The sequence below is a fragment of the Molothrus aeneus genome, chromosome 4 (genome assembly GCF_037042795.1).
Source record: "Molothrus aeneus isolate 106 chromosome 4, BPBGC_Maene_1.0, whole genome shotgun sequence".
NCBI classification, from domain to species: domain Eukaryota; kingdom Metazoa; phylum Chordata; class Aves; order Passeriformes; family Icteridae; genus Molothrus; species Molothrus aeneus.
This window is the reverse complement of record NC_089649.1, coordinates 67940550-67966744: the sequence shown is the minus strand read 5'-3', so window position 1 is coordinate 67966744 and position 26195 is coordinate 67940550. Positions and strand designations below refer to the sequence as shown.

Here is a 26195-nt window from a genome sequence, read left to right as displayed (position 1 = left end):
GGCGCAATGCAGGGCGGAGCGGTGATTTTTGGTCAGGCGGCGCGGCGGGCAGCTCGGGCGCGCCGCCGGCGGTGGGGAGGGGGGCGGGCCGTGTTTTCCGGTGTCCCGGGAGGATCAGGAAGCGCTTCCCGGTCAGGTGGCGTGTAGGAGTCAGCCTGGGGAACGGGGATGCTGTTGCGGTCAGGCAGGGAGAAGGGCAGCTCAGCGCTGGGGGCCTGAGGGGCGCTGTTGCCATGGCAACGCCGAGGCCTGAGGGGCGCCGGGCCCCGGACGGTCCCTCCGGATCTTGGCTGTGAAAAATGCGGATTTTATGATTGGCTTTTCACAAATATTAAAATGAATATTATATGTGTTATGTTAGAAAGTTACGCTGTACTAATTTATTTAAGTCGTGCGTTAAATATTGGTTTAGGTTATAAAATAATGTTAAAATAGAAACTATGCATGTGGGATATTTTTTTAAAGAAAGGAGTGAGGTACTTGCACCACAGAGCAGCCACAGGACACCTAAATCTTTCAGAGAAAAAGAATTTATTGCTCTCTTATCAGAATAAATTGACTTCATCCCGCCTTGCTCAGCCCTGAAGACGTGGTTAGGATTCAGAGGAAGAAGCTGACACTGATCAGACAGAATCCTTTGTTTGAATGGAATTTATGCATCATGTATGAGGTGTATGAATATGCAACAGGCTGTTGCTTTTAAGGGTTAGTCCCCTGTTAACGTGGGTCCTTTTTCGAGCTTATTTTGCCCAGGAAAACTTACCCGGACCATCCGTAACTCTTTGTTCTTATTGTCTTGTATTGTCCTAAATCCTAATCGTCCAAATTTGTATTACTCTAATTTTATTACTATTTTTATAACCATTTTATTACTATTAAACTTTGAAAATTCTAAAAACAAGTGATTGGCATTTTTCACAAGGCTGAAGTGCATTGGACTGGCAGCAGCTTATAAAAATGTGCTCAAAGAGATGGCTCAGATCGAATTGTACTCAGGCAAATTCAGAGGAGATCATGAAGCTGATGAGAGGGATGAAGCACTTTTTCTGTGGGAAAAGGCTGAGAAATTGGGAGTGTTCAGCCTGGAAAAGAGAAAGCTTTGATTGACCTAACTGTGGCATTCCTGTACCTGAAGGGAATTTACAGAAGACTTGACAAGGGCATGTAGTGACAGGACAAGGGGGAATGGCTACAGAGAGAAAGAAAGAAGGTTTAGATGGGATATTAGGAAAAAATTCTTTACTCTGGGGGTGGGGAGGCACTGGCACAGGCTGCCCAGGGAAGCTGTGGATGCCTCATCCCTGGAAGTGTTTGGGGATGAAGCTCTGAGTGACCTGGGCTAGTGGAAGGTGTCCCTGCACATGGCAAGGGCTTGGAACTGAATGGTCTTCGATGTCTCTTCCAACCCAAACCATTCTGTGGTTTTATGCTGATGGCTCTATGAGCTTTGGGGTCTGGAGGCAGCAGCCCAGGACACACAGGACTCTGTGTTTTGTGTAGCACAGTACAAACAAAGCTCCTGATAAATTTGGACAAAGTGAACTGGAAAACCAGCACTTGGTCTGAGGCTGGGGTAGTGTTGCTTCATCTGTGTCCACAGTGCTGGGCAGGACAGGAAAATCAGGAATTCAGCATTCTCACAAGAACAGAGGACTTGTGTGATGTGCAGTGTCAGTAATTGGTCACATTTTGGCCCAAACTCCTGCTTTTCTATGTTTTTGCTCTTTATTTAATCACAAATTATGCTTAAGCACTATCTTCTGGTATTTTGGCTTATCAGCACAGGGGTTTCATTTGTGAAGTCCTCCACTGCTGTGGGCTCCTTGGTCATCTCAGCACACTCAAGCAAGGACTCCTTACTTATTTATTTATGTATTTTGGACGTTAAACAGAGCTGGTCTTCTCCAAGGGGGCAACAACTTTTTGTTCGAAAAACAAAAGTTTTTCACTGGTACAAAACCAGAAAATGCAAACTGCCTGGGGAAAAAAGTGTCTTCATTTGAAGCTTTAATTTTTTTATTCTTCTCCTGTAAGTTGGTTTGCCTTGACTGATATTAATCACCGTGTGTTTACAGCAGATCAAACTCCCGCAGGGGGTGGCCATCAGCTCCAGCTGTGGCTGCAGAAAGCCCCGATCACCTGCCCGGGTGTCACAGCTGACCCTGAGCCCCGATCACCTGCCCAGGTGTCACAGCTGACCCTGAGCCCCGATCACCTGCCCGGGTGTCACAGCTGACCCTGAGCCCCGATCACCTGCCCGGGTGTCACAGCTGACCCTGAGCCCCGATCACCTGCCCGGGTGTCACAGCTGACCCTGAGCCCCGATCACCTGCCCGGGTGTCACAGCTGACCCTGAGCCCCGATCACCTGCCCGGGTGTCACAGCTGACCCTGAGCCCCGATCACCTGCCCGGGTGTCACAGCTGACCCTGAGCCCCGATCACCTGCCCGGGTGTCACAGCTGACCCTGAGCCCCGATCACCTGCCCGGGTGTCACAGCTGACCCTGAGCCCCGATCACCTGCCCGGGTGTCACAGCTGGCCCTGAGCCCCGATCACCTGCCCGGGTGTCACAGCTGGCCCTGAGCAGGGGGTTGGGCTTCTGAGCCCAACCCGAATTCCTGTGTGAATCATCACCAGATCGCCGGGACTGCCTCACCCAAAAGGCAGGGGGTGGAACTGGACGGTCCTTGAGGTGCCTCCCAAGCCAAACCACGCCAGGGTTCCACGGTTCCACAGCCAGCGCTTTAGCCTGGAGCCTTTTCACACTCAGACTTTAGCTTGGAGCCTTTTCACACTCAGGAGTGGTCACTGTGTTACACACTCACACCTCTGCTAAATCTGCTTCCCCTTGGCCACTCCTATAAAGCAGGAAACATCTGATTTAAAATTCCTCTGCCCACAACACAATAATGTCTGGGCTGCTGCAATATTGCTTTGAGATTCTCATAGAAGCTTCTGTTATTTGTTCAATATCAATTACAAGGAGGCACAGTTTCCTGGGACACCTAAAACATGTCAAGATGCACCCGTGTTGATAAAGAAGCACATCAAGAGTTTCTGTGTTGGTGAATTCCCAGAAATTCACAGAATTGTAGAATATCCTGAGTTGCAAGGAACCCACAAGGATCGTTGAGGTCCAGTTCCTGTCATCCAAGTAAATTGTATTGCAGAGTTGGCTCTTGGGAAAACTGTCCTTCAGGTCGTTTGAATATTAGTTTGCTGAGCTGTTATCTTGGTAAACTCATTAAAAATGGTGTGATGTTAACATGGTAAAGAATTAAATTAAGATGTTTAATCCCCTGTTTTATGGTTAATCCTCTGTTTTGCTGATTTCAAAATGACAATACTTTTCTTATGTTCCCCCCAGAAGTCTGGAAAGTGGATTATTGTCTGTATTCCCAGGCTGCACAGTCAGCAACTGCCAGTGGGAGAGGATGGGGGAGGAGAGGGAATCCTTGCCATTTACCAAGGGGCAGCAGATAAAGACTGCAGATTTAGCTGTCTGACAAGGAAAGGTGACTGTCCCAGTTCTCAGGATTTCAGCTCATTAGCTCCTAAATTATAGTAAAATTTCTTTGCTGCTAAAATTATTTAAAAGCAGATCCTTGCTTTGAGCTTTTGTTTAAAGGTGGAATTTATAGTCTCCATTCTCTTCACATTTGTAATATTTGCTCTGTGAGCATAGGACTGACTGACTGATGACTGTTTAATGATGTTAATTAAATAGTGTTAACCCTGGGGTCTTTAAAAATGCCAGTGTGTGTCATCTTTGTGTTCAGCCCCAATGAATTTCAATTCACTCTTAAGATATTTAGATTTTCCAGATAATTAAAACTCCCTGAAAGATTGTTTGCAGGTGACATGTCAAAGACATTCTGAACTGCAACTGGAAACCAAATGACAGCTACATCTAGAAAATGGAACATTTTCTGGTAGGGTCAGCTTAGTGCATCAGGGATGCAGAGGTGGGGAGGGAAGAGAGGATCAGAGAGCCTGGGGGAGGCACTGGATCCATTTAGGTTTGCTCTGCCAGACCTTTGGTTAACTCCTCACCTGCAGTTCTTGGTTGCATCCTCCCCTGATCCGGGTGCTTCAGTGTTGGCAGCTGCTTTGTTTTGGGTTGTTTTGGGTACTGGCTTGAAATATCATTTGTACTTTTCTGAAATTACTCCAGGGCCTTGAGTTCTGGCAGATGATTGGCTCTGTCTCTGCAGGGGCCTTATTGAGCTCAGGCCATGAGCACTGGAAATGACACGCTGGTGACAGCCTCCCCAGCAGTTGGTGCTGCAAATAGTTCAGCTGTGAGCGTAGAGGAGTCATTGTTGTGAGGTGCCTTCCTGCCGGGGGAAGCCAGGGCACCCCGAAGAAATTACAGGGGAGAATCAAAGGAAACTACTGGAGTAGGGTCTGAGGTGCTCATGTAAAACAAAGAAACCAAACCAAACAATACCCAAAACAAACCAAACAAAAAAAACCCACCACAACCCAACAATGTTTTCTAACTAAAGTTAAATATACAAAGTCCTTCTTCAAACTCCCACCGTCACTTCACACGGGTGGGAGTTACTTCACACTCGCTTGCAACAAAAGGTAGAGAAATCAGGCAAAACTGACAAAAGAAAAGGGCCTTCACAAAGCTTCTGGAAAAAAAACCCTGTTCCTGGGGCACTCCAGGGCTCAGAGCTGCCTGAGGACCTCAGACAGGTGATGGGAAATGTTTTATTGACTGTCCTTGGTTCCACCAGCTGCAGGGACAAAGCCACTCCCTTTGCTTTTGCCAAGGGCAAAGGATTCATCTTCCTGATGCTTTGCCACCTGCTCATTAGGGGATGGGCCCTGGCTGAGGCAGGGCAGGTTTCCCAGGCTGCAGTGGCTGGGAAGGAGAGGGCAGCACTTGGCTCTGTGAGCTGTGCCCCTGGGACCCTCTGTCCCACCTGGGCTCTGTGAGCTGTGCCCTTGGGACCCTCTGTCCCACCTTGGCTCTGGGAGCTGTGTCTCTGGGACCCTCTGTCCCACCTGGGCTCTGGGAGCCCCTCCACTGGGCTGTGCCTCTGGGACCCTCTGTCCCACCTGGGCTCTGTGAGCCCCTCCACTGGGCTGTGCCCCTGGGACCCTCTGTCCCACCTGGGCTCTGGGAGCTGTGCCCTTGGGACCCTCTGTCCCACCTGGGCTCTGGGAGTCCCTCCACTGGGCTGTGCCCCTGGGACCCTCTGTCCCACCTTGGCTCTGGGAGCTGTGCCTCTGGGACCCTCTGTCCCACCTGGGCTCTGGGAGCTGTGCCCCTAGGACCCTCTGTCCCACCTGGACCTGCCACCTGAGGCTTGCTGCAAACCCAACAGAGCTGCTGAAATCCCTTTGTATTTAACAGAGTGGTACCAGCACATACAAGGTTTGCACCCTACTTTTATCTTTTCCAGATAAAAATGTTGAAGAATAAAGTTGTATATGACTTGCAGTGGAAGGGCACAACATTTACCAGCCCATAAGAGCTTTGTGAGTGGCTACATCTGCAATCCCTCCACTTGTCCCCTTTCAAGAACCAAAAAGAGCCCATTCCTGAAGAACACAGTGGCATGAATTTTCTTCTGGAAGAGGCTGTGTTGGCCATGTCACAGAATGAGCTGAACATGGATTGTTGAGTTTTTTCCTTTAAAAATCATATCAAGACACTGAGAAACGTTTAAATGTGTTTTAAAGGCTCTGAGGAGTACAATGATTTAAATGCTTTTTTCCAGATCATTATTAGTGTACCTTTTTGAAAATGGATAGTACAGAATTACAGCATGTACACTCTGGGGGATTCTCAGTATTTTTAAATTTAAGCTGTGCTATTTTTGTGCTCATCTGTATGAGCTGCCAATTTTCATGCAAATTATGGATTCTTAAAATAACTGAATATACAGAAGCACTGTTGAGTTTCTTTCAGAGGAGAGCCTTCATCTCGAAGCAGTAGCTTGATTTTAGTACTTTTTTTTTTTTTTTTTTTTTGTAGCAGGCTAAATTGTATCTTTGCAGGCCAACACTTTGTACAGCCTGGCACGGTTCTTCAAAGATCCACTTCAGCGGGGATCCACGCTGTGCTCCAAAACGCTTCCAGTGTGAGCACAGCCCCAACTTAAACCCTTGTCCGAAGTCGGGGTGCAGCTCACGCTTGCCTTTGGCTGTCGCTTTGGCACAAGCTCCCAGTGCCGAGGCCAAGCCGCGGAGTCCGAGCTCCGAGCCGCGCAGATGAATCTCACTGTGGAATTTTGGAATTTGCTTTCAGAGCCGCGCAGATGAATCTCACTGTGGAATTTTGGAATTTGCTTTCAGAGCCGCGCAGATGAAGCTCACTGTGGAATTTTGGAATTTGCTTTCGCGCCAGCCGAGGGCTGGGAGCGGGGCTGGCGTGCGGGAATGAGGAGCGCAGGGATCATCCCTACACCCAGAAGCCCGAATCCAAATAAACTCTGTCCACTAAGCTGCCCCAAAACTGCCCGAACACATCGGCCCTGCAAATACCGGCCCCCAGTTCTGGCTCTGTAAATATTTTTCTTTTCATGAAAAGCGTCGGCCGAGTCGGATCCTGCCCTCTCCCTCCCCGCTATCCGAGGTATTTATATATATTATTTTTCTCGCAGCAAAGCGCAGCCGCAGGGTCCAAAGTTGCAGCCGGGGACAGGGACGCGACCGCCCCCCGAGCCCGGTGGTGCGGGGTCGGGCCGCAGTGCTGAATCACGGCGGGGGGAGGAGAAGGGGAGAAGGGGAAGGGGAAAAGGGGAAAAAGGGGCAGGGGGGCGGTGCCGGCTGCTCGCGTCACTGTTATGTCTCCGCGGCTCCGCCGGGGCGGGGACAGCGGCAGCGGCGGGCGGGAGGCGGGGGGGCCGCGGCCCCGCTCCCCTGACAGCCCCCGCTCCCCTCCCTCCCTCCCTCCCCAGCCCGGCCTCCGGCTCGGCGCTCCCGGGAAGATGTGGGTGAAGCTGTGCTGTTTGCTGCTCTACTTCCTGGCGCTCTTCGTGCTGGCCCGGGTGTTCGAGGCCGTGGCGTGGTACGAGAGCGGCTTCCTCGCCACGCAGCTGGTGGACCCGGTGGCGCTGAGCTTCAGGAAGCTGCGGACCATCCTGGAGTGCCGCGGGCTGGGGCACTCGGGGCTGCCCGAGAAGAAGGATGTGCGGGAGCTGGTGGAGAAGTCAGGTACGCGGAGCTGCCCCGTGACCCGGGGGGACGGACGGAGGTCGGCGCCCGGCCACCCCCGCCTGGGCTCCGGCCGCCCTTGGATGGAGACGCGGGCGCTGCTTCCCTCGGCAGGGCGGGTTTGGGGAGCGAGCTGGCTCCCCCCGGCAAGGGGGGTCCGTGGGGGGAACGCAGGGATCTCGGGGGGTGACGGTCACAGCCCGGCGGCGTTGTGAGCCCGAGCGAGTGGAAGGCCTGCGCTGGACGGGGCACCAGCAGCGGCCCTTCCCTTCCCGGCCCGGCCCGGCCCTCCCCTTCCCCGGGAGTTCCGCTGCGGGCGCTCGGGTCAGTGCGGGTGGCACAGATGCGACCCGATGTCGTCTGCCGTGAAAAACGAGGAGGAGAGACTCCGAATAGCTGCAGTAGGCTGCTGTTTACAGCTGGGGCCAGCTTGTTCCCGTGTATGCCCAGCCGTTTGCTGGGTTTATTACAGGTACGGTTATCAAGATGGGCCCCAAGGAAAGCGATGATTTCATAGCTGAGGAGAGCAAGGGATGGGTACCCAGGGTTGAGATGGTTTTATACAAGGGGAGCAGAACTAGTTCCTGTATACAAAAATCAGCTCGGAAAAAGGCAGGGAGGCATTTCAGAAGTAAGGAGAACCAGGTAAAGGAGATGGACTTGTCGGGGCTGGTGAAGAGCAGTGGAGATGGAAGAATGGCAGAAGTGCCCTGAAAGTAAGGATGCTGCCTGGAGCAGCCGGAGGGAGCTGGCCCCAAGGACTGGGAGATGGGGCTGATGTAATAGCTGTAGTGCCAGCCAAGCAGGAAAATGTGAGTAGTTGCTTTTAAATCAGTGATGGAAGGGTTGGTGATCCAGGCAAGAGAGAAATCCCAGCAGTCAGGATAGGCAGTGAGAGTCTCTAATGTCTGGACAGAGAGGGAGAAGGATTTGGATGGATGTAGTGTCTGCCATGTAACCTTAAAAATGCTGGTTTAAATAATTGATATAAATCCTGGGCATTTAAATGTATATTGCTGTTGCTGTTCATTGTTTATTTATGTTTTTATGTTGTTTATTGGCTTTGCTGCTCCAACAGCAAAAAGCATTAGGCACTTTCACTTTTGTTTCCAATCACTTTCACTCCTTGGCTGTCAGGTACTTTAATGATGTCATGATGTTTGGGTTGCATATGCTGCAGGGAAGTGTTTAATTCCAAACAAACAGTATTAACCAACTTCTTCAAATGTCATGGAAACACTTCTCATACCAACAGGCTTTGCAGCATTTTTCTGTGGTTGTGTTTTGTTGGGTTTTTTTTCCCTCTAAATTTTACGAATATTTTTGCAAACCCTAAAGGGTTTCAGCTGCTGCACTTATTTTTATATTTTTAAGGAAACTGGTTTTGGACAAGACTTCATTTCTTGAAGCTTAGTAGATTTGTTACTAGAATGCAGGTTGTCATTAACAGTGTTTGTAATGATTGTGAAACAGAACATGAGTAGGAAATGAGATTACGCAGGAAACATAATCAGATGATTTTACCGTGAGCTCTTTATGTCACTGCATTTGGAGTTCATGGGAACTTTTCCCAACTGTGCAAACAAAAGCCACCAGCTAAATTATTCTGCCTGAGATTTTTACTAGCAACAGGACCACAAACATTGGGTTTTGGTCCAGAATTAATGATTGAAATTCTGGAAGTCTGTTTGAATTATCAGTCTTAAGAAATTGCTTGCTGCAAAATTGCAATCCTGTGAAACGAAAGCAAAGATGTACAGGCTAAAATTTCTCTCAGCCACTGAATGTTGTTATTTGCAGAGAATGAGCCTTAGAAGATGTTCTTTTATTCCTTTGTGTGCTCATGCATGTGTGGTGCATCTGTGTAATCAGAAACAGAGCATTCATGTCTTCTGTGGTCTCACTGAAGTCAAATTGTTCAGTCACGTCACCAGAGATAGAATTATAGTAACAACTTAAGGTTTAGATACCTTTGCACTGAAAGGTTCTCTGAGCAGCCTTGCAAATACAGTTAGTTAAACTGTTACTAGAATTCATGAAGTAATCTTTCTCCAGTGCCATTTTAATTGAATTTTTCCAATTGTCTCTTTTTCAGGAGACCTCATGGAAGGAGAGCTTTATTCAGCTCTCAAGGAGGAAGAGGCCTCTGAATCGGTTTCCAGTACAAACTTCAGTGGTGAAATGCATTTCTATGAGCTTGTAGAAGACACAAAAGATGGGATCTGGCTGGTACAGGTATATAAATTTGACCTTTTGTTTTAATATATATTGATCACACCCAAAATGTGTTTCAAAGGAGGAGTTGATGAGGGTAGTTAACTAGTTGTAAAAATGTGTAACAGGGAGATGGTGACAAAGATAAACTTCATCCAGGAAGTGAGGAATAGAGAAATAAAACAAGAAAGGCTGGAAGTGCCAGAATTCCTATACAGACAGGAAGGAAAAAAAATCTTGTTATTCTTTGGATTGCTTTTTGAAAAGCAGGCATTTTAAAACGAGAAAACAAGCAGAGCAGCACACACTGAAGTACACAGAGTATGCAAGTCCTTGGCCCTGGTTTTGTGAGAGCCTTGTGATGTTTGAAGTAGGTGCTTTAGTAGAGATGCTCTCAGCTGGCACAGGCTCCTGGTGCTGCTCTTCCCTTTGGTTGCATTGCATGCTCAGACTCAAACAGTTTAAGTTTCTGCTTGTCTAAGGGGCTTAGAGCACTTGTAAAATCGCTGTTGGCTCTTCACAAAGGCAGGAAGAATCTCAGTCTGCCAACTTCCCAGGCTAGCAGGCTGCTTCTGCAACATATTCCAGTGGCTTGAAGTTAACTTTCTCCCAAGCCTTTTGTGCCCAGCAGTTTTACAGCCTGTTTTCCAAGGGCTGCATGAGAACAAGGGATCGCTTAGGAAAATAAAGACAGGCTTTTTCCAATAGGATAGATACTGAAGCAATTAATCATCATTCCTGAGAACATAAGTAACCTAGACCAAAATGTAGAAGTTATTTTTCTGTGTCAACTTCTCTGTTGACAAGAGGGTATTTTTTAAGGCATGTTTTTCCTCCTAACACCCATATTAGGTGGAATTCACACAGGTGAATTCGCCACCAGGCAATTAATTGTTCCGTTGACAGCTCCTACCTGGTTTGTCTGGTCTCACTTCATGTTTTCTATTTAACAGGAAGTCATTAAATCTTGATAAGCTATTTATTACACCTGTACTGTCAGCACATCAGATCTCATCCCAAAATAGACCAGAGGACAGATTCCCTTCAGACTCAGAATGGCATTTGTGTTTTGGGAAGGATACATTTGGAGTTTATTAAATCCAAGTTTGAGGTTTAAATCATACAGGAGGGTATTCCTGAAGCAGAGGGAGAGTGTTGAAAGGCAGTTTTCATGTCCCCAAGCTAGCTGACAAATACAAGCATGAATATGCGGTGAAAAACCTTCCCTCCTCCCTGTGCAGCTCAAAAGGGTGAAATATGATAGTTCTCTGTTGTCTCTTGCTTGCAGAATTTTATTTGTAATGGATTTTCCACTAGCATCCTAATAGCAGGTCAGATAGGCTGTGTTTTGATATCTCCAGTGTGATGGATGTTGTCATCATTCTGGGAATATTTGCACAGCTATTCAGTTGGTCACAATAGCTGTGGAAAAAAAAATTAGTGGAATTTACAGAATGATTTACTTGCTGAACACTATTTGTCTGTTTCTCTACAATAAAAACCACAAGAGATGTCGAATTTCTATTTTTCATTCTTGCTTTTCGAGTTTTCATCACTTCGAGTTTTCATTTGCTCCATTCCCCACCACAACTCCTGCCTGGATAACTCCTGTGCTGGATTCTTCATGTCCTTTCACAGGTTTTCCCACTCTTCTTAGATCTTATCCCTGCAGAGCTGGTTTTTACCATCACTTCCCAGTTCTAGCTCTTGATTCCCCCCCTTGCCCATCCTCCTTTGCTTTTGGAATCCTGTGGAAAGTTTCCAGCTAATTAAGCAGCTCAATGCTCATGTAGGGGAGTGAGGATGGATTTGGTGACCATGGGCAAGGTCAGAGATTCCCCTACTCTGTTGCTGCTGGCTGGGAAGCAGAAAGGATCTCCAGATCCTTTTCAGTATCCTGAGCCCTGAATCCCTGTTCTCTGGGGGCTGCTGGAAAGGAGCAGAGGGAGAGGACCAGTTCTGCCTCAGCTGGCACAGTGGCTGCTGCTTGAGTTTGTGATGGTCTATGAGAGGACTGAGACTTTGAAGATGTTTTTTATTTTCCAGTGTGGCACAGGCTGGGAGTGTGATAGCCATCACTGTCTGTAGAGAATCAAAGGAAAAAAGAGGAAACAATTACTATTTCTTGATATGTTTGACAAAAATTGAGGTGCCAGTTTATGATTTAGAGTCAGCCAGATGAGTTCCTTGAAGTAAGTCAAAGTCAGTACACGGGGAATCAGTGTTTTGTGGCTTTGTTTCTTTATTTTCTGGAAATCCACATGCAAAGCATCCTGGTCCAGTGGTAATTTGTTTACCAGTGTAGCTGTTCACAGCTCCTGTGTGGCACTTCCATAGAGCCACAGACAGCAGCATGTTCTTTCTCCTTTTAGCTCATGATCTCATCACCTTTCCTTTCATGTTGTTCTTCTTGCTTGCCAGCTGCTGTTGTGCACTTCTTTGGCTGGCAAGGAAGGTGGCTTTTAGTTTCTGGAGCTGCTGCTTTTGTTGGTTAGGGGAGTTACATGTAATGTTCTTACTTTTCCAGGCTCTGGTTAGTCTCTAGAAGCCTGTCACATCCAACAGTATTGTAGTCATTAGGGCTTTTGAAAATTATCCACAGAAAAAAATCCTCTCTGAATGAAGTTAAAATCTAAATGAATGTATATTTTTATTATTAAAGTCTCTACTATAACATAGTGGCAGAGAGAAGTAAAGGGAACGTTTTTCTTGGCATTGAAGTACAAGGACAGACATTTTGATTGTGTCTGGTAGAGCTGCAAAGGCCATTATTATGGATATAAAATTCTGCAGTCTATTCTGCATCTCAGTTTCTGGTTCAAGTGGTGTAGTCACAGGGCAAGGGATGTGCCTGTAGCATTTTGGTGGTGATGGTTTGTTTGTTCTTCTTTTTGCTTGCATGTAGGATGAGTGATTTTCATATTTTTTTGCATTCTGAATTTTGCCAGGTGATCAGCTCATGTTGCTAAAAAGAAACAAAGCAGAAACACTCAATTCTTTCAAAATACATAATTCAGTTTTTGTGTCTTTTCCAATAGCCCTTCAGGGTCATTTACCACAAGATATCTGATTTTAAGTTTCAGTTTTCTTCTTGAGAAGCTTCATATCCAGTCAAGGGTGCAGAATACCATCAGCTGGAATAGAATAGTCCTTGTACTGCCTCTGTATCTGTGTTAACTCATTGCAGAAGCTCATTTATTCTCAATCTCTGACTTAACTGACAGCATAACTGATTGTCCAGATCAGTGCACAGGTCACCTCACCTCCCTGGAGAAACTGCACATAATTTTGAGGTGGTTAATTTCTGCATGCTGTGATGGATGTAGTCCTTGCCTATTTGGATGTGATTTCTCACAATCTCTTTCTGGGAAAAGAAAGGCAAAAAATCTCCAGATATCTGCAGTCCATATGGATGGATTCTGAATGAGTTGTGAATTCTTAGGAAAGAGAGTCTAAGTGGAAATTCAGTTCCATTAACACATTGTCAGATAATAAACAGAAAGTGAGATGTCTCAGAATTAATAGAAGTGCAGACATTCATGTAGAAACTTACTGACATTATCTGGAATAAGTGAGCTTTTTTCCAAGCTTCTAATAAGTAAATTACCAGTCCATTTATAATTAATTGTATTTTTACATCTGTTTTATATATAGAAGCAGAGTTTGCAGCATAGCTGTTGATGAAAAAGGCTTCTATGACTAGAGTTTTTGAACCTTTTTATCTTTGTGGGGCCCTAGAAATCTTCCAGGTCATGCATGGAATCTTTACAGTAATATTGAGTTTCCTCTGCTCATTTACCCTCTGCAGTCACTGTGGAGGAGTGCATGGGTGTCTCAAACTGGAAACCACTGAACCAGACAGACAATTCTCATGTTCGTACAGCCTTACCAATTCATTAAATGAGTTACAAATAAGTTTTGTCTTTGGCAAAACTACACAGGCTTTTTCCAATTGAAATGTCTTTATTCCTTATGTGGAGAGTGACTCTCTGAGGCTGGCTGAGACTGACTGCTCCTGACAGAACCACCTGGAAGTGTGTGTGTGCAGCAGGGAATGGTGTCTCTTGCTTAATGGGTTTTGTTCTTCCTGATGGTGTAAAGTCTGTCACAGTGCCCTAGTGCCCAGAGGAGCACTTGGAGTCCTTGTCTTTGTGGCTGAGCTGTAAAACCAAGTTGTCACTCTTACTGTTTGAAATGACACTATTGCACTGTTTGAAACTGTGTGCTGTTGGTATGAGCAGGTGTGCCTGACACTCACTGGCCCAGCTAGAATTGGTTAAAATAAGGAGAGCTAGAGCACATGAGGTGTTTGTTCTGCTTTTGTCCCTCTCTGACTCATTGTCATGCCTTGTGATATTCGAACACTTTTAGTTGTGAGCGAGCTTCAAAACTTCCTGAGAGCAAATCTTGTTCCTGTGACCTGCTTTGAGATCTCTGCGTACCTGTCTGAAAGAAATTGGACAAAATCTGATTTAAATGCGCAGAAAACAGGATAATGCTCAAGTGAGGTCATGTCATGCTCAAGTACTTCAGGGGTACCAGAAAAGGAGTCTGTCTTTGCATATTGCATTGCTACAGCAAACTCTAACATCAGCTGGGCTTCCTCAAGCTTCTTCCATTTCAGTCATATTTTTACTTGTATTTTAAGAATCTACGTTTCATAAAATAATCTTTAAAATGCTTAATGGTACTTGGAAATTAAGGAGCAGCTGGATCTGTGATGGTTATAAAGTAGCTGTTGCAATATTGATGCACCTGCCCAGTACACTTTGGGTTTGGATTAGGCAGGAGAGGCAGAGTGTCTTGCTGACTTAGTCCTCTTTTTCCAAGTGGGTTCTGGGATATTTGCTCTTCAAGTCTGTTCTTTAATGTCATAACTATGACTACTTTTAACATATAGATAAAAGTATTTCTATTTTTCTAATTTACTGATTTTTCTAATTACTTTCTTGATTGAACTCTTTGAGGGTAATTCTGTGTAATTCAGTGTCATGAGAATTCTTCCAATGCAAAAGCTCCCTATTCCATTGTCTTTTGAAATCATCAGAATCTCAGCATTTACAGTATTACAGAGATGGTAATTCAGACCTGGCTGATCCTCTGGCCTGGGTTAGGGAGCAGATCCGTTCTGTGGTGTGAACTTGTTAAATAGCAGGGTTACTGTGATCCTATTGGATTCCCTTAGCCCATTAAGATGATTAATGGATTAATTGAGTTCCCCTCATTGTCTTACTTGTCACTCTGACATGTGATATGCCACAGATTGTGAACATAGCTAATAATAAGCAAAGCTGAGAGGGTTTGTGCTTCTCCAGACATGGTGTTTGTTTCCCATCTGTGTTAGCTGATCTCCTAGAAGGTACCTTCTCCTTGGAGCTTGGGCTTTATTTCTGTAACATTAAATAGAGTGTGTGATTGAAAGGGACCTTTCTGATGAGCTAGTTCAGCTTTCTGCTAGACTGTAGAATATGTGTTTAGAAAATATTTTGCTGTCTCTCTTACACTGTAAATTGTTCAAATACTCCTGTTGCCTGTTTTCTTCTTGGAAATGTGTGTCTGACTTCTGGCTTGGGTGTATTCAGGGCTAATTTGTTCCTATTGGGCATGAATTGACATTGCCCTTTAGTTTCAGTGTCCTGATGTCAACCACACTCCTCCCAGTAAGGGAGGTCAGTCGACCAGTTTGTTTTGTGATATTCCCTGGGCTTTGCTTGTTTTGCAGCCAGTTCCTGTTGATGGCTGTGTTTGTTTCCTCGTGGAGCAGCTGATAGCCCCAAGCGTTTGCTCCTGTTGCTGTTTCTAACTGATGAACTCCCCAAGTGTCCTGTTCATTACTGAATTCAATTTCATGTGTGACACTCTGCATTACAAGATTTGTGCAGCTCTTCCTGCATGGTGTTGTAATCCTCTTTCTCACATAGATGTGCTTCCCAGTTTTATGTCTTCTACAAATGGCTTTGGGAGACTTCAAGTTCCCACAGGAAGGGCATTAATGGGAATATATGCTGAACTGAGCTCTAAGGTAAATCTATTAAGTCTGTTAGCACCTTTCTGGCATTTTGATGTCTTTTTGCTGTAGCCAATTTCTTGCTCATTTTAAAACTTTTTTTTTCCACTCACTATAAAAGCCTATCTGTGGCTCTTATGTAATTTTTCCATGTGGCATAATACATGATACACTAGCAAACTACAAAGAGGGTACTACATTCCCTTTTTCTCTTGCAACTCAGTTCTTTTCCTTCAGGGAAGGTTTCTGTCAATCAGGAATGATACATCTTTAGTAGTTGCATGCTGGAAAGAGGTGGAAAATGCAACTGATTCTGCACCTCTAAAACTTCTATCGTTTTGCATCCTATTGAAATCAACCTGGTGGGATTTTTTTTCATTTGCTCTTAAATATAGCTACAAACTTGTTACTGTCCTGTCAAAATGTGAATTGGTCTGACGGGGGTTTGCAGGAAATTTTCACAGGTTCACCTGTGATCCTGTGTGCTTGTTCTAGGATGGAGATACCCTGCTGACTCTGATTTAAGTGCATTAAGTTATTTGAGTTCTGCTTTCACCTTCAGATGATGTAGTTTCTTCCCATAAATTTGCTTAACTGGTCCATGGCCAGCCACCTCTCCCCTCCACTGAAAACTGAGTCACAGTATTAATTTAACTATAAAAAGAAAATTATCTTACATTTCTATCCTAGCTTCATTGTTTGGTGATCCTGCTGCTTCTCCCCCTCTTCTATTCTTATTCATATAACCGAAAAACCTTTTGGTACAACTTGTAATAGTCTTTGTGTGACCTAACTTAAAAAATGACCTAAATGAATAGCTCATTTTTCCTTACTTTTTTTTTCCTACGTATCTTTCTTTGATAGCTCTTCTTTTTGACCTTTTTTTCAATCCTTGTAGATTGTCAAACTATTTCTAACCTCTCTTTGGAAGTGATTGCTAGGAAGAAGTGCAGGACTTGGCAACCTTTTTTTTTTCTTACTTGAAATATAAAATCCTGATAGCTTTAACACCATGGGCTTGAAGAACTTCCAGGCTTCTTCCACATTCAAATTCCCAATCTCCTCAGTCACAGGTTTTTAAGCTAAATTTCTTAACTTATCAAAATTCACACTTTTAAAATAAAATCTGTTACAAGTGTTTGCAGGTTATTTTTAATTTAAACTGAAGTACATTTTGATTGCTTAACCTGCAGTGTTTTCTTGGACTCCCTCATGCACAGAGGTGGTGACTGCTTTCCAAAATACAAAGCCTTGCCTTGGCATGGTGAGCTCCCAGTGCTGTAAGTGGGTGTTGTCTGCAAGGAGCAGCTGCAATGGACATGTTTATTTGGATTTTTTTTCCATAATGACATAAAAAAGCACGAGCCCAAAATATTTTATGAAGCTTCAGTATGCAAAACCATAGCAGAGTTCCTCTATGTAGTTACAAAATACAGACTGCTACTTAGGTCATTGTTCTTCAGTATAAATAACTTTCTCCAGGAGAAAAGACTTTTTCATAGGAAATTAATTAAGCTGGTGTTAAAATATAATGGTGACTGTATTTGCAACAAATTTTTGTCTTGACACTTAAAGTGAATGTTGCGGTGCCAGGCAGAAGAAGCAGTGAGCAGGATCTGTCTTGCTGCACACATTAACATTCTCTCATCTCTGTTTCACAGCATGCACACAGAGTTTTAGAAGAAGCCAATCTCTGAGTACTTGTATCGAAGAGTAATCCAGTCACCAGAGTTTTACTTCTGTGTTTACTAATAAAACATAGTGGTTGGTTGCCATGTTGGGTACATTTATCATGCCATAGTAGCTCTGAGGATATTTTAAGGATATTTTATGGCTTTAGGGTGTCTTTAGGAATTTAGTCTCCCTTGATTGAAGTGCATGAAAGAAAGAAGTTTAAAATACCCAAAGCTTCAGTCACATTGGGTGATGTAATACAGTAATACAGTAGATTTCCCAGCTGGTTGTCTCAGTGTGTGATGGGTTTCATTTATCTAATCAAAAAGGCTTTTCTATATGATGTGTGTGTTTTAAGAATAACTTGAAGGATTCTTTCCTAGATTTTCACCTCCAGTGTTATTTAAACATTTTGGGCTTAGTGGAATAGAAATGTAATCTGTGACTTCAGTTTGTTTCCCTATGTAGAGCATTCTGCTTGGTGAATTCTTCTATTTTAAGATTCTGTGGGGCTGCTGCTTACCACAAAGCAGATAATATTTATGAGTCTCAAAGGCTGGACACGCTTTCTAGGCTGAATCTCAGCATGTCCACAGAGAACTGTTAATCATGGTGACAGCCCAACTTCCAGGGGCAAGCTGACATTTGAGGTTATTAAGTCAGAAAACGATTGGGATAAGTTTAATGGCGGGTAAACAAATATCTAACAAATGGAAGTTTCAATATTTAATTTAAAAATATATTTTAAATGGCTGCCAGTAAGCCTGCAGAAGCATGTGAGTTGTTTCTAAAATAGAAAATGTGATGGCTTGTGGAATAGTGCATGATCAGTCATGTCATTCAAAATTACCTGTCAGCTGGCAGCAGGCAGAGTTTTCTTCTCCTTGTGGGTTTTTCCCCCCTCCCTGTACAGATATAAGTCAGAGGATGAATGTGCTTCTTTGTCATCTGTGTCAGGAGAAGCTTACAGTGAGGTAACCTCAAGTACAGCTTTAATATAGTGGGTTAGAGCAAATTAAACCTTGGGATATATCACAGCAAGTGATCGTCCTGAAATGGCAGATGGGACACTGGAGTTGGTGGAACAGTCACATCAAGTTGCACAGTGAGTCAGGGGCAAAGCTGGAAGGAGTCAAGATCCTTAGGCACTATCTGGGGGTTTAATCAGCAGTTTCCACTGCCCAGGACTGGCTGTTGGCAGTTTAATCTGGTACCAGGTACATGCATTCCCACTCATTCTGCTGCTCTGAGACAAGGTTTCTTTGGTGTGTTGTAAGTTCTGAGGGAGAATTGTAATAAAATGATGGTCTTTTTTTTATTGCAAAGAAGAGGAACCTGCTGCATCCCTCTCCTTTCTCCCCCACTATGAACTGGTTAATGATAGTTTTGTTATTTTACCAAAGTTTTTGTTAACTACCACTGATTTTGGTATCTTAACATGTACTTAACATGATGATGCACTTCTTTCTCTCTGTAGAACCACATTTCTGTCTTAGTGCTTCACTCTCCAAAGACATTTACCATGACTCCCAGCTGTACATTCATCCTCTGTGCCCTAAAAGAAGGGGAAGGACTATGAAGCATGACCAGCACTCTGTTTTCTTGAAACTTGCTCTTTATTTCAGGAACCAAGCTGACTGTGATACTAAACTGGTATTTCCTTTTGGCAATAGGTCATAGCAAATGACAGAAGCCCGCTGGTGGGTAAAGTCCACTGGGAGAAAATGGTGAAGAAAGTCTCGAGATTTGGCATCCGTACTGGCACTTTTAACTGCTCCAGTGACCCCAGGTATATCCTTAAAGGATTATCTAAATCCCAAGAGTATCTTAAGGCTCAGCTGTGTTCTAGCAGCAGGGCTTGCTGTGTTGTAAAAGTAGCTGTGACAGAAGGTGGCTTTATTCATGTTTTTATCTCTCCTAAAGTCTGCTCAGAATGCTCCATTACATTATTTATCAGCTCTGCAGCTTCCTAAAGCGTCGTGTGGGTAATGCATGATTAGACTGTGGAGAGCATAATACAGCAGTGGAGAGGAATGAACAGAAGAGTTTGGCCTTCCAGGTTAGGCATTCAGGGAAAGGAACTGTGCTTGCTTAGGACAAAGCTGAATAGATCAGTTTTAGTCAATATATCACCATCTGGAAGGGGAAAGCATAGGTTAGCATGAACTTTGCATACAGTGCCTGCCTCCCAGAATTACTGCCAAATCCTGTTCCCTGACAAATGTATGTTTATATATAAACTGGCACACACCCTTGGACAACACACAGTGTGCTGTGCAAGAGTCACTGTGTTTGCCTATGATTTCTAACCAGGAAAGAAGAGCAGAGCCAAAGAAGCTATTAATAATTCTCTGCTGCTGTAAAAAGAGGCTTTTTTTAAACATTTTGTTGGAGGCGTTTGCTTTACATGACAGGAGACTTTGTCTAGAATTCCAGTGGCATGTATGGATACGCACATCTTATGCAGCTTAAGTCCTAAATGTTTACAGAAATCTCAATGTTAATCATAAGAGGAAATTCTTAGGCTTTGTAGTGCTTAGGCAAAATAATCTTGTATTTGAACATCTTAAAAATTTGGCAGTGTTTCTCTTCGCATATCTAAGTAGCCTTAATGTTCTGATCAAATACCATGTTTTAAATTAAATTCATTTTTTTAATACAAGAAATGTTTTATTGAGTAAACCCTTGTGAATAGTTTTCATCAGGTTGCAGCTGAAATTCAGAAGAATACTACATGCTGCAGTAATCAGCATACCTTTATTAGCAGGGTAATATCTTATGGCTCTTTCTAAAAATGCTGCATTCAAATTCTTGGGAAGGGGAGTTGTAACCACAGAGGAGCTAGGGAAGATGGCTGGTGGATGGAGGCTGGTGGTCCCAATGTGCAGGGTTCTCAGACAGTGTGCATGCCTCTTGGCTCTGTCATAGTTTGATTGTTGAAGCTTGCCAGATATTTCCTTAAAGGAGGACTAGATAATTTGGTGTAGTGATATTGGTGGGAAAGATGCATGAGAGAAGGGATCTTGTGAGAGTTACTGTGCTCTGCACCACGACTCAGGGTTCAGCCTTTTCTTTTAGTTTTGGATTTGGGGTTCATCCCATCTGCCTGCAAGACAGTGTGGGTCTAAAAAAATTTTTTTAGCCCAAATCATCCAGCACCATGTGTGTGCTTCCTGCTCTGCTGGTTTTGTGGCCAGCTCTCTCACCTCACTCCTTAGCCTGTCTGCATCTTGACAAAATGGTCCCAGTAGGAAGTGGACATTTGTCAGCTTCATTAAAGCAACTGCAAACAGACCAGTGTCTGCTCAACTTCACCCCACGGCTGTTTGGCAAACCCAGGATGGAAGGAAGCACTGGGAAAGCTGTGGGATATTGAGTTACACTGGAGTGGTTTTCTTCTTGCCTGGAAGGCCAAGGAAAAGTAGCTTTTAATACTAAAGCTTTAAAGCAAAGAGTCAGCTTGTGTATTATTCAAATCCAGTTACAAAGCATCAAGGGCTGCATGGCTTTGTTTACTTTAATGACCTGTGAAAATTAACACTATTACTCTTCCTGTTTTATGAATGCATATCTCTTTACAATATTCCTGTAAGATATAAAGATATTGTAAGAATAAATACGCTTTGGCAGAGAATATTGGGTACCCTTATTTCCTGGTATTGTATTATAAGGGTTCCCAGGTGCTCAGCATGTCTCATTTTTGGGCTTAGAATAGAAATGTAAGGACTCAGTTCTGGGGTTATGAAATTGGAATCTAACCTGCCATTTTCTTTGTAGATACTGCAAGAGGAGGGGTTGGCTGAAATCCACCCTCATTATGTCGGTTCCACAGACCAGTACCTCCAAGGGCAAAGTGATGCTGAAGGAATACAACGGGCGCAAGATCGAAGTGGAGCACATCTTCAAATGGATCACAGCCCACGCTGCCTCTCGGATCAAAACCATCTACAACTCTGAGCACTTGAAAGAAGAATGGAACAAAAGTGACCAGTACCGAGTGAAAATATACCTGTTTGCCAACCTTGACCAGCCTCCGGCCTTCTTCTCTGCACTGAGTGTAAAGTTTACTGGAAGAGTGGAGTTTATTTTTGTCAATGTGGAAAACTGGGACAATAAAAGTTACATGGCAGAAATCGGTATCTACAAAACACCATCATATATACTGAGGACTCCTGAAGGGATTTACAGGTATGGAAATAACACTGGTGAATTTATATCACTACGTGCCATGGATTCCTTTTTGCGCTCGTTGCAACCAGAAGTTAACGATTTATTTGTTTTAAGTTTAGTTTTGGTTAATCTGATGGCTTGGATGGACCTGTTTATTACACAAGGCGCCACTATAAAGCGTTTTGTGGTTCTTATAAGCACTTTAGGGACGTATAATTCACTATTAATTATTTCCTGGCTACCAGTGTTAGGTTTTTTGCAACTACCCTACTTAGACAGCTTTTATGAGTACAGTTTAAAACTCTTCAGGTACTCGAACACAACTACTTTGGCTTCTTGGGTGAGGGCAGATTGGATGTTCTACTCCTCTCATCCAGCCCTCTTCCTCAGCACGTACCTTGGCCATGGTTTACTAATTGATTACTTTGAGAAGAAGCGAAGGCGCAATAATAACACGGATGAAGTAAATGCCAATAATCTGGAGTGGCTGTCGAGCCTGTGGGACTGGTACACCAGCTACCTGTTTCATCCCATTGCTTCTTTTCAACACTTCCCTTTTGACTCGGACTGGGATGAAGACCCAGATTTGTTCTTGGAGCGGTTGGCTTTCCCTGATCTCTGGCTTCACCCTCTGATACCAACTGATTATATAAAAAACTTACCCATGTGGAGGTTTCAATGCCTCAGCGCCCACTCTGACGAGGAAACGCTGGAAACCTTTCCAGACAGCGAAAGTGACTCTGACAGTGAGAACAAAGAGGTCTTCAGTAGCGACAGAGAGGTCTCGGAGGACGATGAGCTGAGCCCGTGTCACAGGTGCAGTGAAGGGGGTGTGGACGCCTGTTCCTGTGCCAGTCACTCTTGTCACCACGAGCCATGCGAGCGCAAAGCCAGGTCCTACAGCTCGTACAGCTCCGCGGGTGACCTGGAGCCAGACTGGTCAGCCTGGCCCCCCGACATGTTGCACTGTACAGAATGTGTGGTGTGTCTAGAAAATTTTGCAAAGGGCTGCCTGCTGATGGGCCTGCCCTGCGGCCACGTGTTCCACCAGAATTGCATCATGAAGTGGCTGGCGGGCGGGCGGCACTGCTGTCCCGTCTGCAGGTGGGCGTCCTACAAAAAAAAGCAGCCATACACACACCCGCAGCCTTTGTCGAGTGAGCCCCCGTCTTAGCTGTGTGCCCTTGTCTTTTGTAAGCTTTCAGGATATTACTGCTTGCCTTTTAAATGTTAGTCACTTAAAAGATTACGTGGTTTGAAGTTTTAGTTTAAATGTTAGTGCAGTGAACTAAAATATACATGATGCTAACGTTAATGACAGAATCATTTGGTTGCCTTGTATGTTGAACTGAATGCAAACTTACCTTACAAATAATTTGTTCTCTTCAACATCTGAAAACTTGATGCTGTTTTTGTAAGCACAAAAATCAAGCCTACAGGAGAAGCGTATTCCAGCAAACATTTACGAGTTGGGATGTGGGTGAAATTGAAATTCTAATCGGAGACAATTGCTTAATTTAAGTGTTTCTTATTTTAGAATCTGTTCTGCACATCTTTGTTGAATAATGTATGTTGTAAGACAGTACCATTTAAAAAGAAATCGGTGAAATAAATTATTTTAAAAGGAGATTTGTAATGTTAATTGTTTTGATAAATATTTTGTGTGTATGGTTACGGATGTCTTGCTGGCCTGATTTATCTGTGAAGACAATAAAAATATAACACAACTCTTGTGACTAATAAATCATCTCCTAGGGATGCAGGAATTCAGTGCTCTGAGCCACTGGCTAAGGAGAAGGCAGTGGTGTTTCACTGGGAACTGTTTCCTTCATAAGTCTGCTGGGTTGAGGTGCTTCTCTGCTGGATGTGGTTTTCCAGTTGATTACAAGCTGCTTTTCCAGATGGAGACCCTCTCCTAGCAGCTGTCTCTCCAGTACCCTCATCTGCAGACATCTAGGAAGACTTTAGGGTAGCTCCCTCTACAGCCTCAAAGTAAACTGTTGAGAAGGAGCAGAATATTGTCATGCAGTGACAAAAGTGGCTTGTAAAGGTACAAATTGCCAACTTCCAACTGTGCTGGTATTCTGAAGTGATTTCTGGTTTCTTTGATAGTTCTTTGGAGCCATAAATCTGTTGTTTTCTTTATATTTCCATATGAAACACTGATTTTGGTTATACCTTTCAGAAATCATTTGGCTGAAAATAGAGAGGAATTGTTGGTTGGAAAGAAAAAAGGGGGGGGGGGGAAGAGCAGGAGATTATATGAGTAGAGGAAAAGACTAAACTAGAAAGATATTTTCAATTGTCTTATTTCTTTCCTAAATCTTGCCTTTGTGATATGAAAGGAGGATAGTGACATAAAGATGATGATAATAGGAAATGCAAACACAGTTCCCCATTGCAGTTACAACCCATCTCCCAGTGTCTTTATAGAGTTGGGAGGATGGTGCTCAAAGAGCTGCTGGCATTGTTTCATCTATCCAGGGTACCTGGACACGCTCTTTTTATTAACAAATTCTGTCACCAGGTGTGTTCCCAAGAGGATATTCATGTAATTAGCAGAAGAGCTGTTTTTAATTTACTGAGTCCTTTTTTCTCTCTCATTTCCTTTTTCCCAGGGCAGTACTGAAGCAGAGAGGTACAAGGGGCACAGTATCAGCAACTCTCCTGTGGTCCAGAAAGTAATTTTTATTCCAGTTGAGACCTGCCAGTACATGTCCTGTCTGTGTCATTACAGCCTCAGCAGAGCAGCAGAGAGGCATAATGAGGGCAAAGATCATTTCTGCTTCCAATTTGTGCAGCAGCACAGCGTATGTGCTTGTCATGAGTAGCTGAAATCCGCATTGTTTCAGGACTGTTTTGAAATCTGCACTGAACTGAGGCCTTGCCAAGGGAAAGGAGAAGTTCTGTGAGTATAAATAAGGCTGCAGCTGAGGTGCTGACACACACAAGTGAGGTGCTGTATCACAGCCCGCTGCAGCCTTTCGCTGGTACCTCAGCAATTTGCCAAAAGCTGTGAGTGCTAAGCTGTGTCCTTGGAGCACTGAGTGCTCATGGAGTGATGAAGGCTGACCTCCTCACCTTCACACACAGCCCAGCAGTTCTGCTCCTGTGCACTGGCTCAACCTTGTTTGCAAACCTTTGTGCACACCTGTTTCAGCTGAAGACTTGTTTTAATGGCCTCAGTTGCTCTACTCATCCTGTTCTTTTGATGGATGACCCAAACTGCTGGTTAATTAGCAGGAGAGCCACTGAGGGCACATCCACAGGAGCAGGTAATTATGACCAGCAGGTAGCTGTGGAGGAAGGTTTAGTCCCCTCGTGTCTGGGTTATATAAATTGTTGTGATGCAGTTCCCCACAACGCATCTGTTACAGAATCTTGAGCAGCTGGCGTAGTGTATGGAGAGTCCCAGCAGGACAGAAAAAGCAGTTGGATGTGTTTATGTTATGAAATGCTCGTGTCAGTAGCAGCAGAAGCATCCAAGTAACATTGTTTTCTACCCCGTGCAGGATCTCAGACAGCCCTTCCCTGACGTGTTGACAGTTGAACATCCGGAGAAGGGAGCAAAGGAGCAAAGACTGTGCCTGTAACAAGGTCAGCGGCTTCGCTGCTCACATGTTTTGCCTCGCGGGGCTGGGTTGTGCTAGTGCTTGTGAAGTGTCTTAACTGAGATGCTAAACATTCCTAAAGCGTTGTTTTATTCTCTGATGTCTCGTGCCTGGAAGCTGGAGACCAATTGTAAACAGAAAATGTCAAACCACTGAGGTGAGGGTATTCACTTGTTTGTTAGGTTTAGTAAAGGCAGTGGATGTTTGGTGCTGCTATTATAAAGAATGGATTTAAATAATCTCTAAATAATCTCTAAATTGAGAGTGTCTCTTTGACACTCTCAATTTCATCAATTATTGTTTTATTAGCACTGGCTTTCCCACTGCTGGTGCTCAGTCCAAAATGAGAGCTCTCTTTTCCAAAGCTTGTTTAGATCTTTTTTCTGCATTAAATTCTGGAGGGAAAGATGACCAAGGTGAAACTGTACATTTTTGTAACTCATTAAAAAAGTCTGTCTCCAGTAATTAAATAATGCAGGTACATATAATCATAAGGTATTAAAGAGTTAGATTAAGTTAATAGCACCTTTTTCTTCCTTTCCTTTGCACTTTGTGCATCACTGATTTATTTCTAATGCTCTCAGTCTCACATTGTGCACCGGGGCGTGAAGAGATGGACTGACTCTCTGGAGCTCCAGCAGAGCAGCTCCAAGCTGTCCCTTCATTTCTGCCAGGTGACCCTGCAGAGGGGAGGGTGAGGATGAGCCAGCCTGGCCAGCGGCATTTCTCCAAAAGAGCCCCGGCAGCTGGGGCGGGGTGGCCATCGGCTGGTACGAGCCCTGGGGAAAGGCCGGAGTGGGGGTCAGCCCTTGCACCAAGAAGTTACGGAGAGGGCGGAGTTCCAGAGAAGGGAGCGGAGCTGGGGAAGGCTCTGCAGCATAGGTGTGATGAGCACTGAGGAAGCTGAGGAGGCTCAGCTTGGGGGGGCTCAGGGGCACCTTACTGCTCTCAAGAGCTCCCTGACAGGAGGGGCAGGGTGATCCCCACCCTTATTGCTCTCTAGAGCTCCCTGACAGGAGGGGCAGGGTGATCCCCACCCTTATTGCTCTCTAGAGCTCCCTGACAGGAGGGGCAGTGTGATCCCCCACCCTTATTGCTCTCTAGAGCTCCCTGACAGGAGGGGCAGGGTGATCCCCACCCTTATTGCTCTCTAGAGCTCCCTGACAGGAGGGGCAGGGTGATCCCCACCCTTACTGCTCTCTACAGCTCCCTGACAGGAGAGGCAGGGTGATCCCCCACCCTTACTGCTCTCTACAGCTCCCTGACAGGAGGGGCAGGGTGATCCCCCACCCTTATTGCTCTCTACAGCTCCCTGACAGGAGGGGCAGGGTGATCCCCCACCCTT

At 44.7% G+C, this 26195-nt stretch overlaps 1 protein-coding gene across 1 annotated transcript; it reads left to right on the top strand.

Annotated features, from left to right (window-relative positions):
* The first annotated feature begins 6918 nt into the window (after nucleotides 1-6918).
* On the top strand, nucleotides 6919-22966 carry RNF103 (ring finger protein 103). Its single transcript, XM_066548764.1, has 4 exons — nucleotides 6919-7174; nucleotides 9270-9409; nucleotides 18743-18858; nucleotides 20847-22966. The coding sequence occupies exons 1-4, from the start codon at nucleotides 6949-6951 to the stop codon at nucleotides 22411-22413; spliced, it is 2049 nt and encodes a 682-aa protein (XP_066404861.1). The 5' UTR covers nucleotides 6919-6948; the 3' UTR covers nucleotides 22414-22966.
* Nucleotides 22967-26195: the final 3229 nt, after the last annotated feature.

What these genes read in the sequence shown, in the direction of transcription:
- RNF103 (XM_066548764.1), top strand. Translation starts at nt 6,949, where the DNA reads ATGTGGGTGAAGCTGTGCTGTTTGCTGCTCTACTTCCTGGCGCTCTTC. An exon ending in ATGGGATCTGGCTGGTACAG is followed by an intron (nt 9,410 to 18,742) that starts GTATATAAATTT and finishes TTTTGGCAATAG; the next exon opens with GTCATAGCAAATGACAGAAG. An exon ending in AACTGCTCCAGTGACCCCAG is followed by an intron (nt 18,859 to 20,846) that starts GTATATCCTTAA and finishes TTTTCTTTGTAG; the next exon opens with ATACTGCAAGAGGAGGGGTT.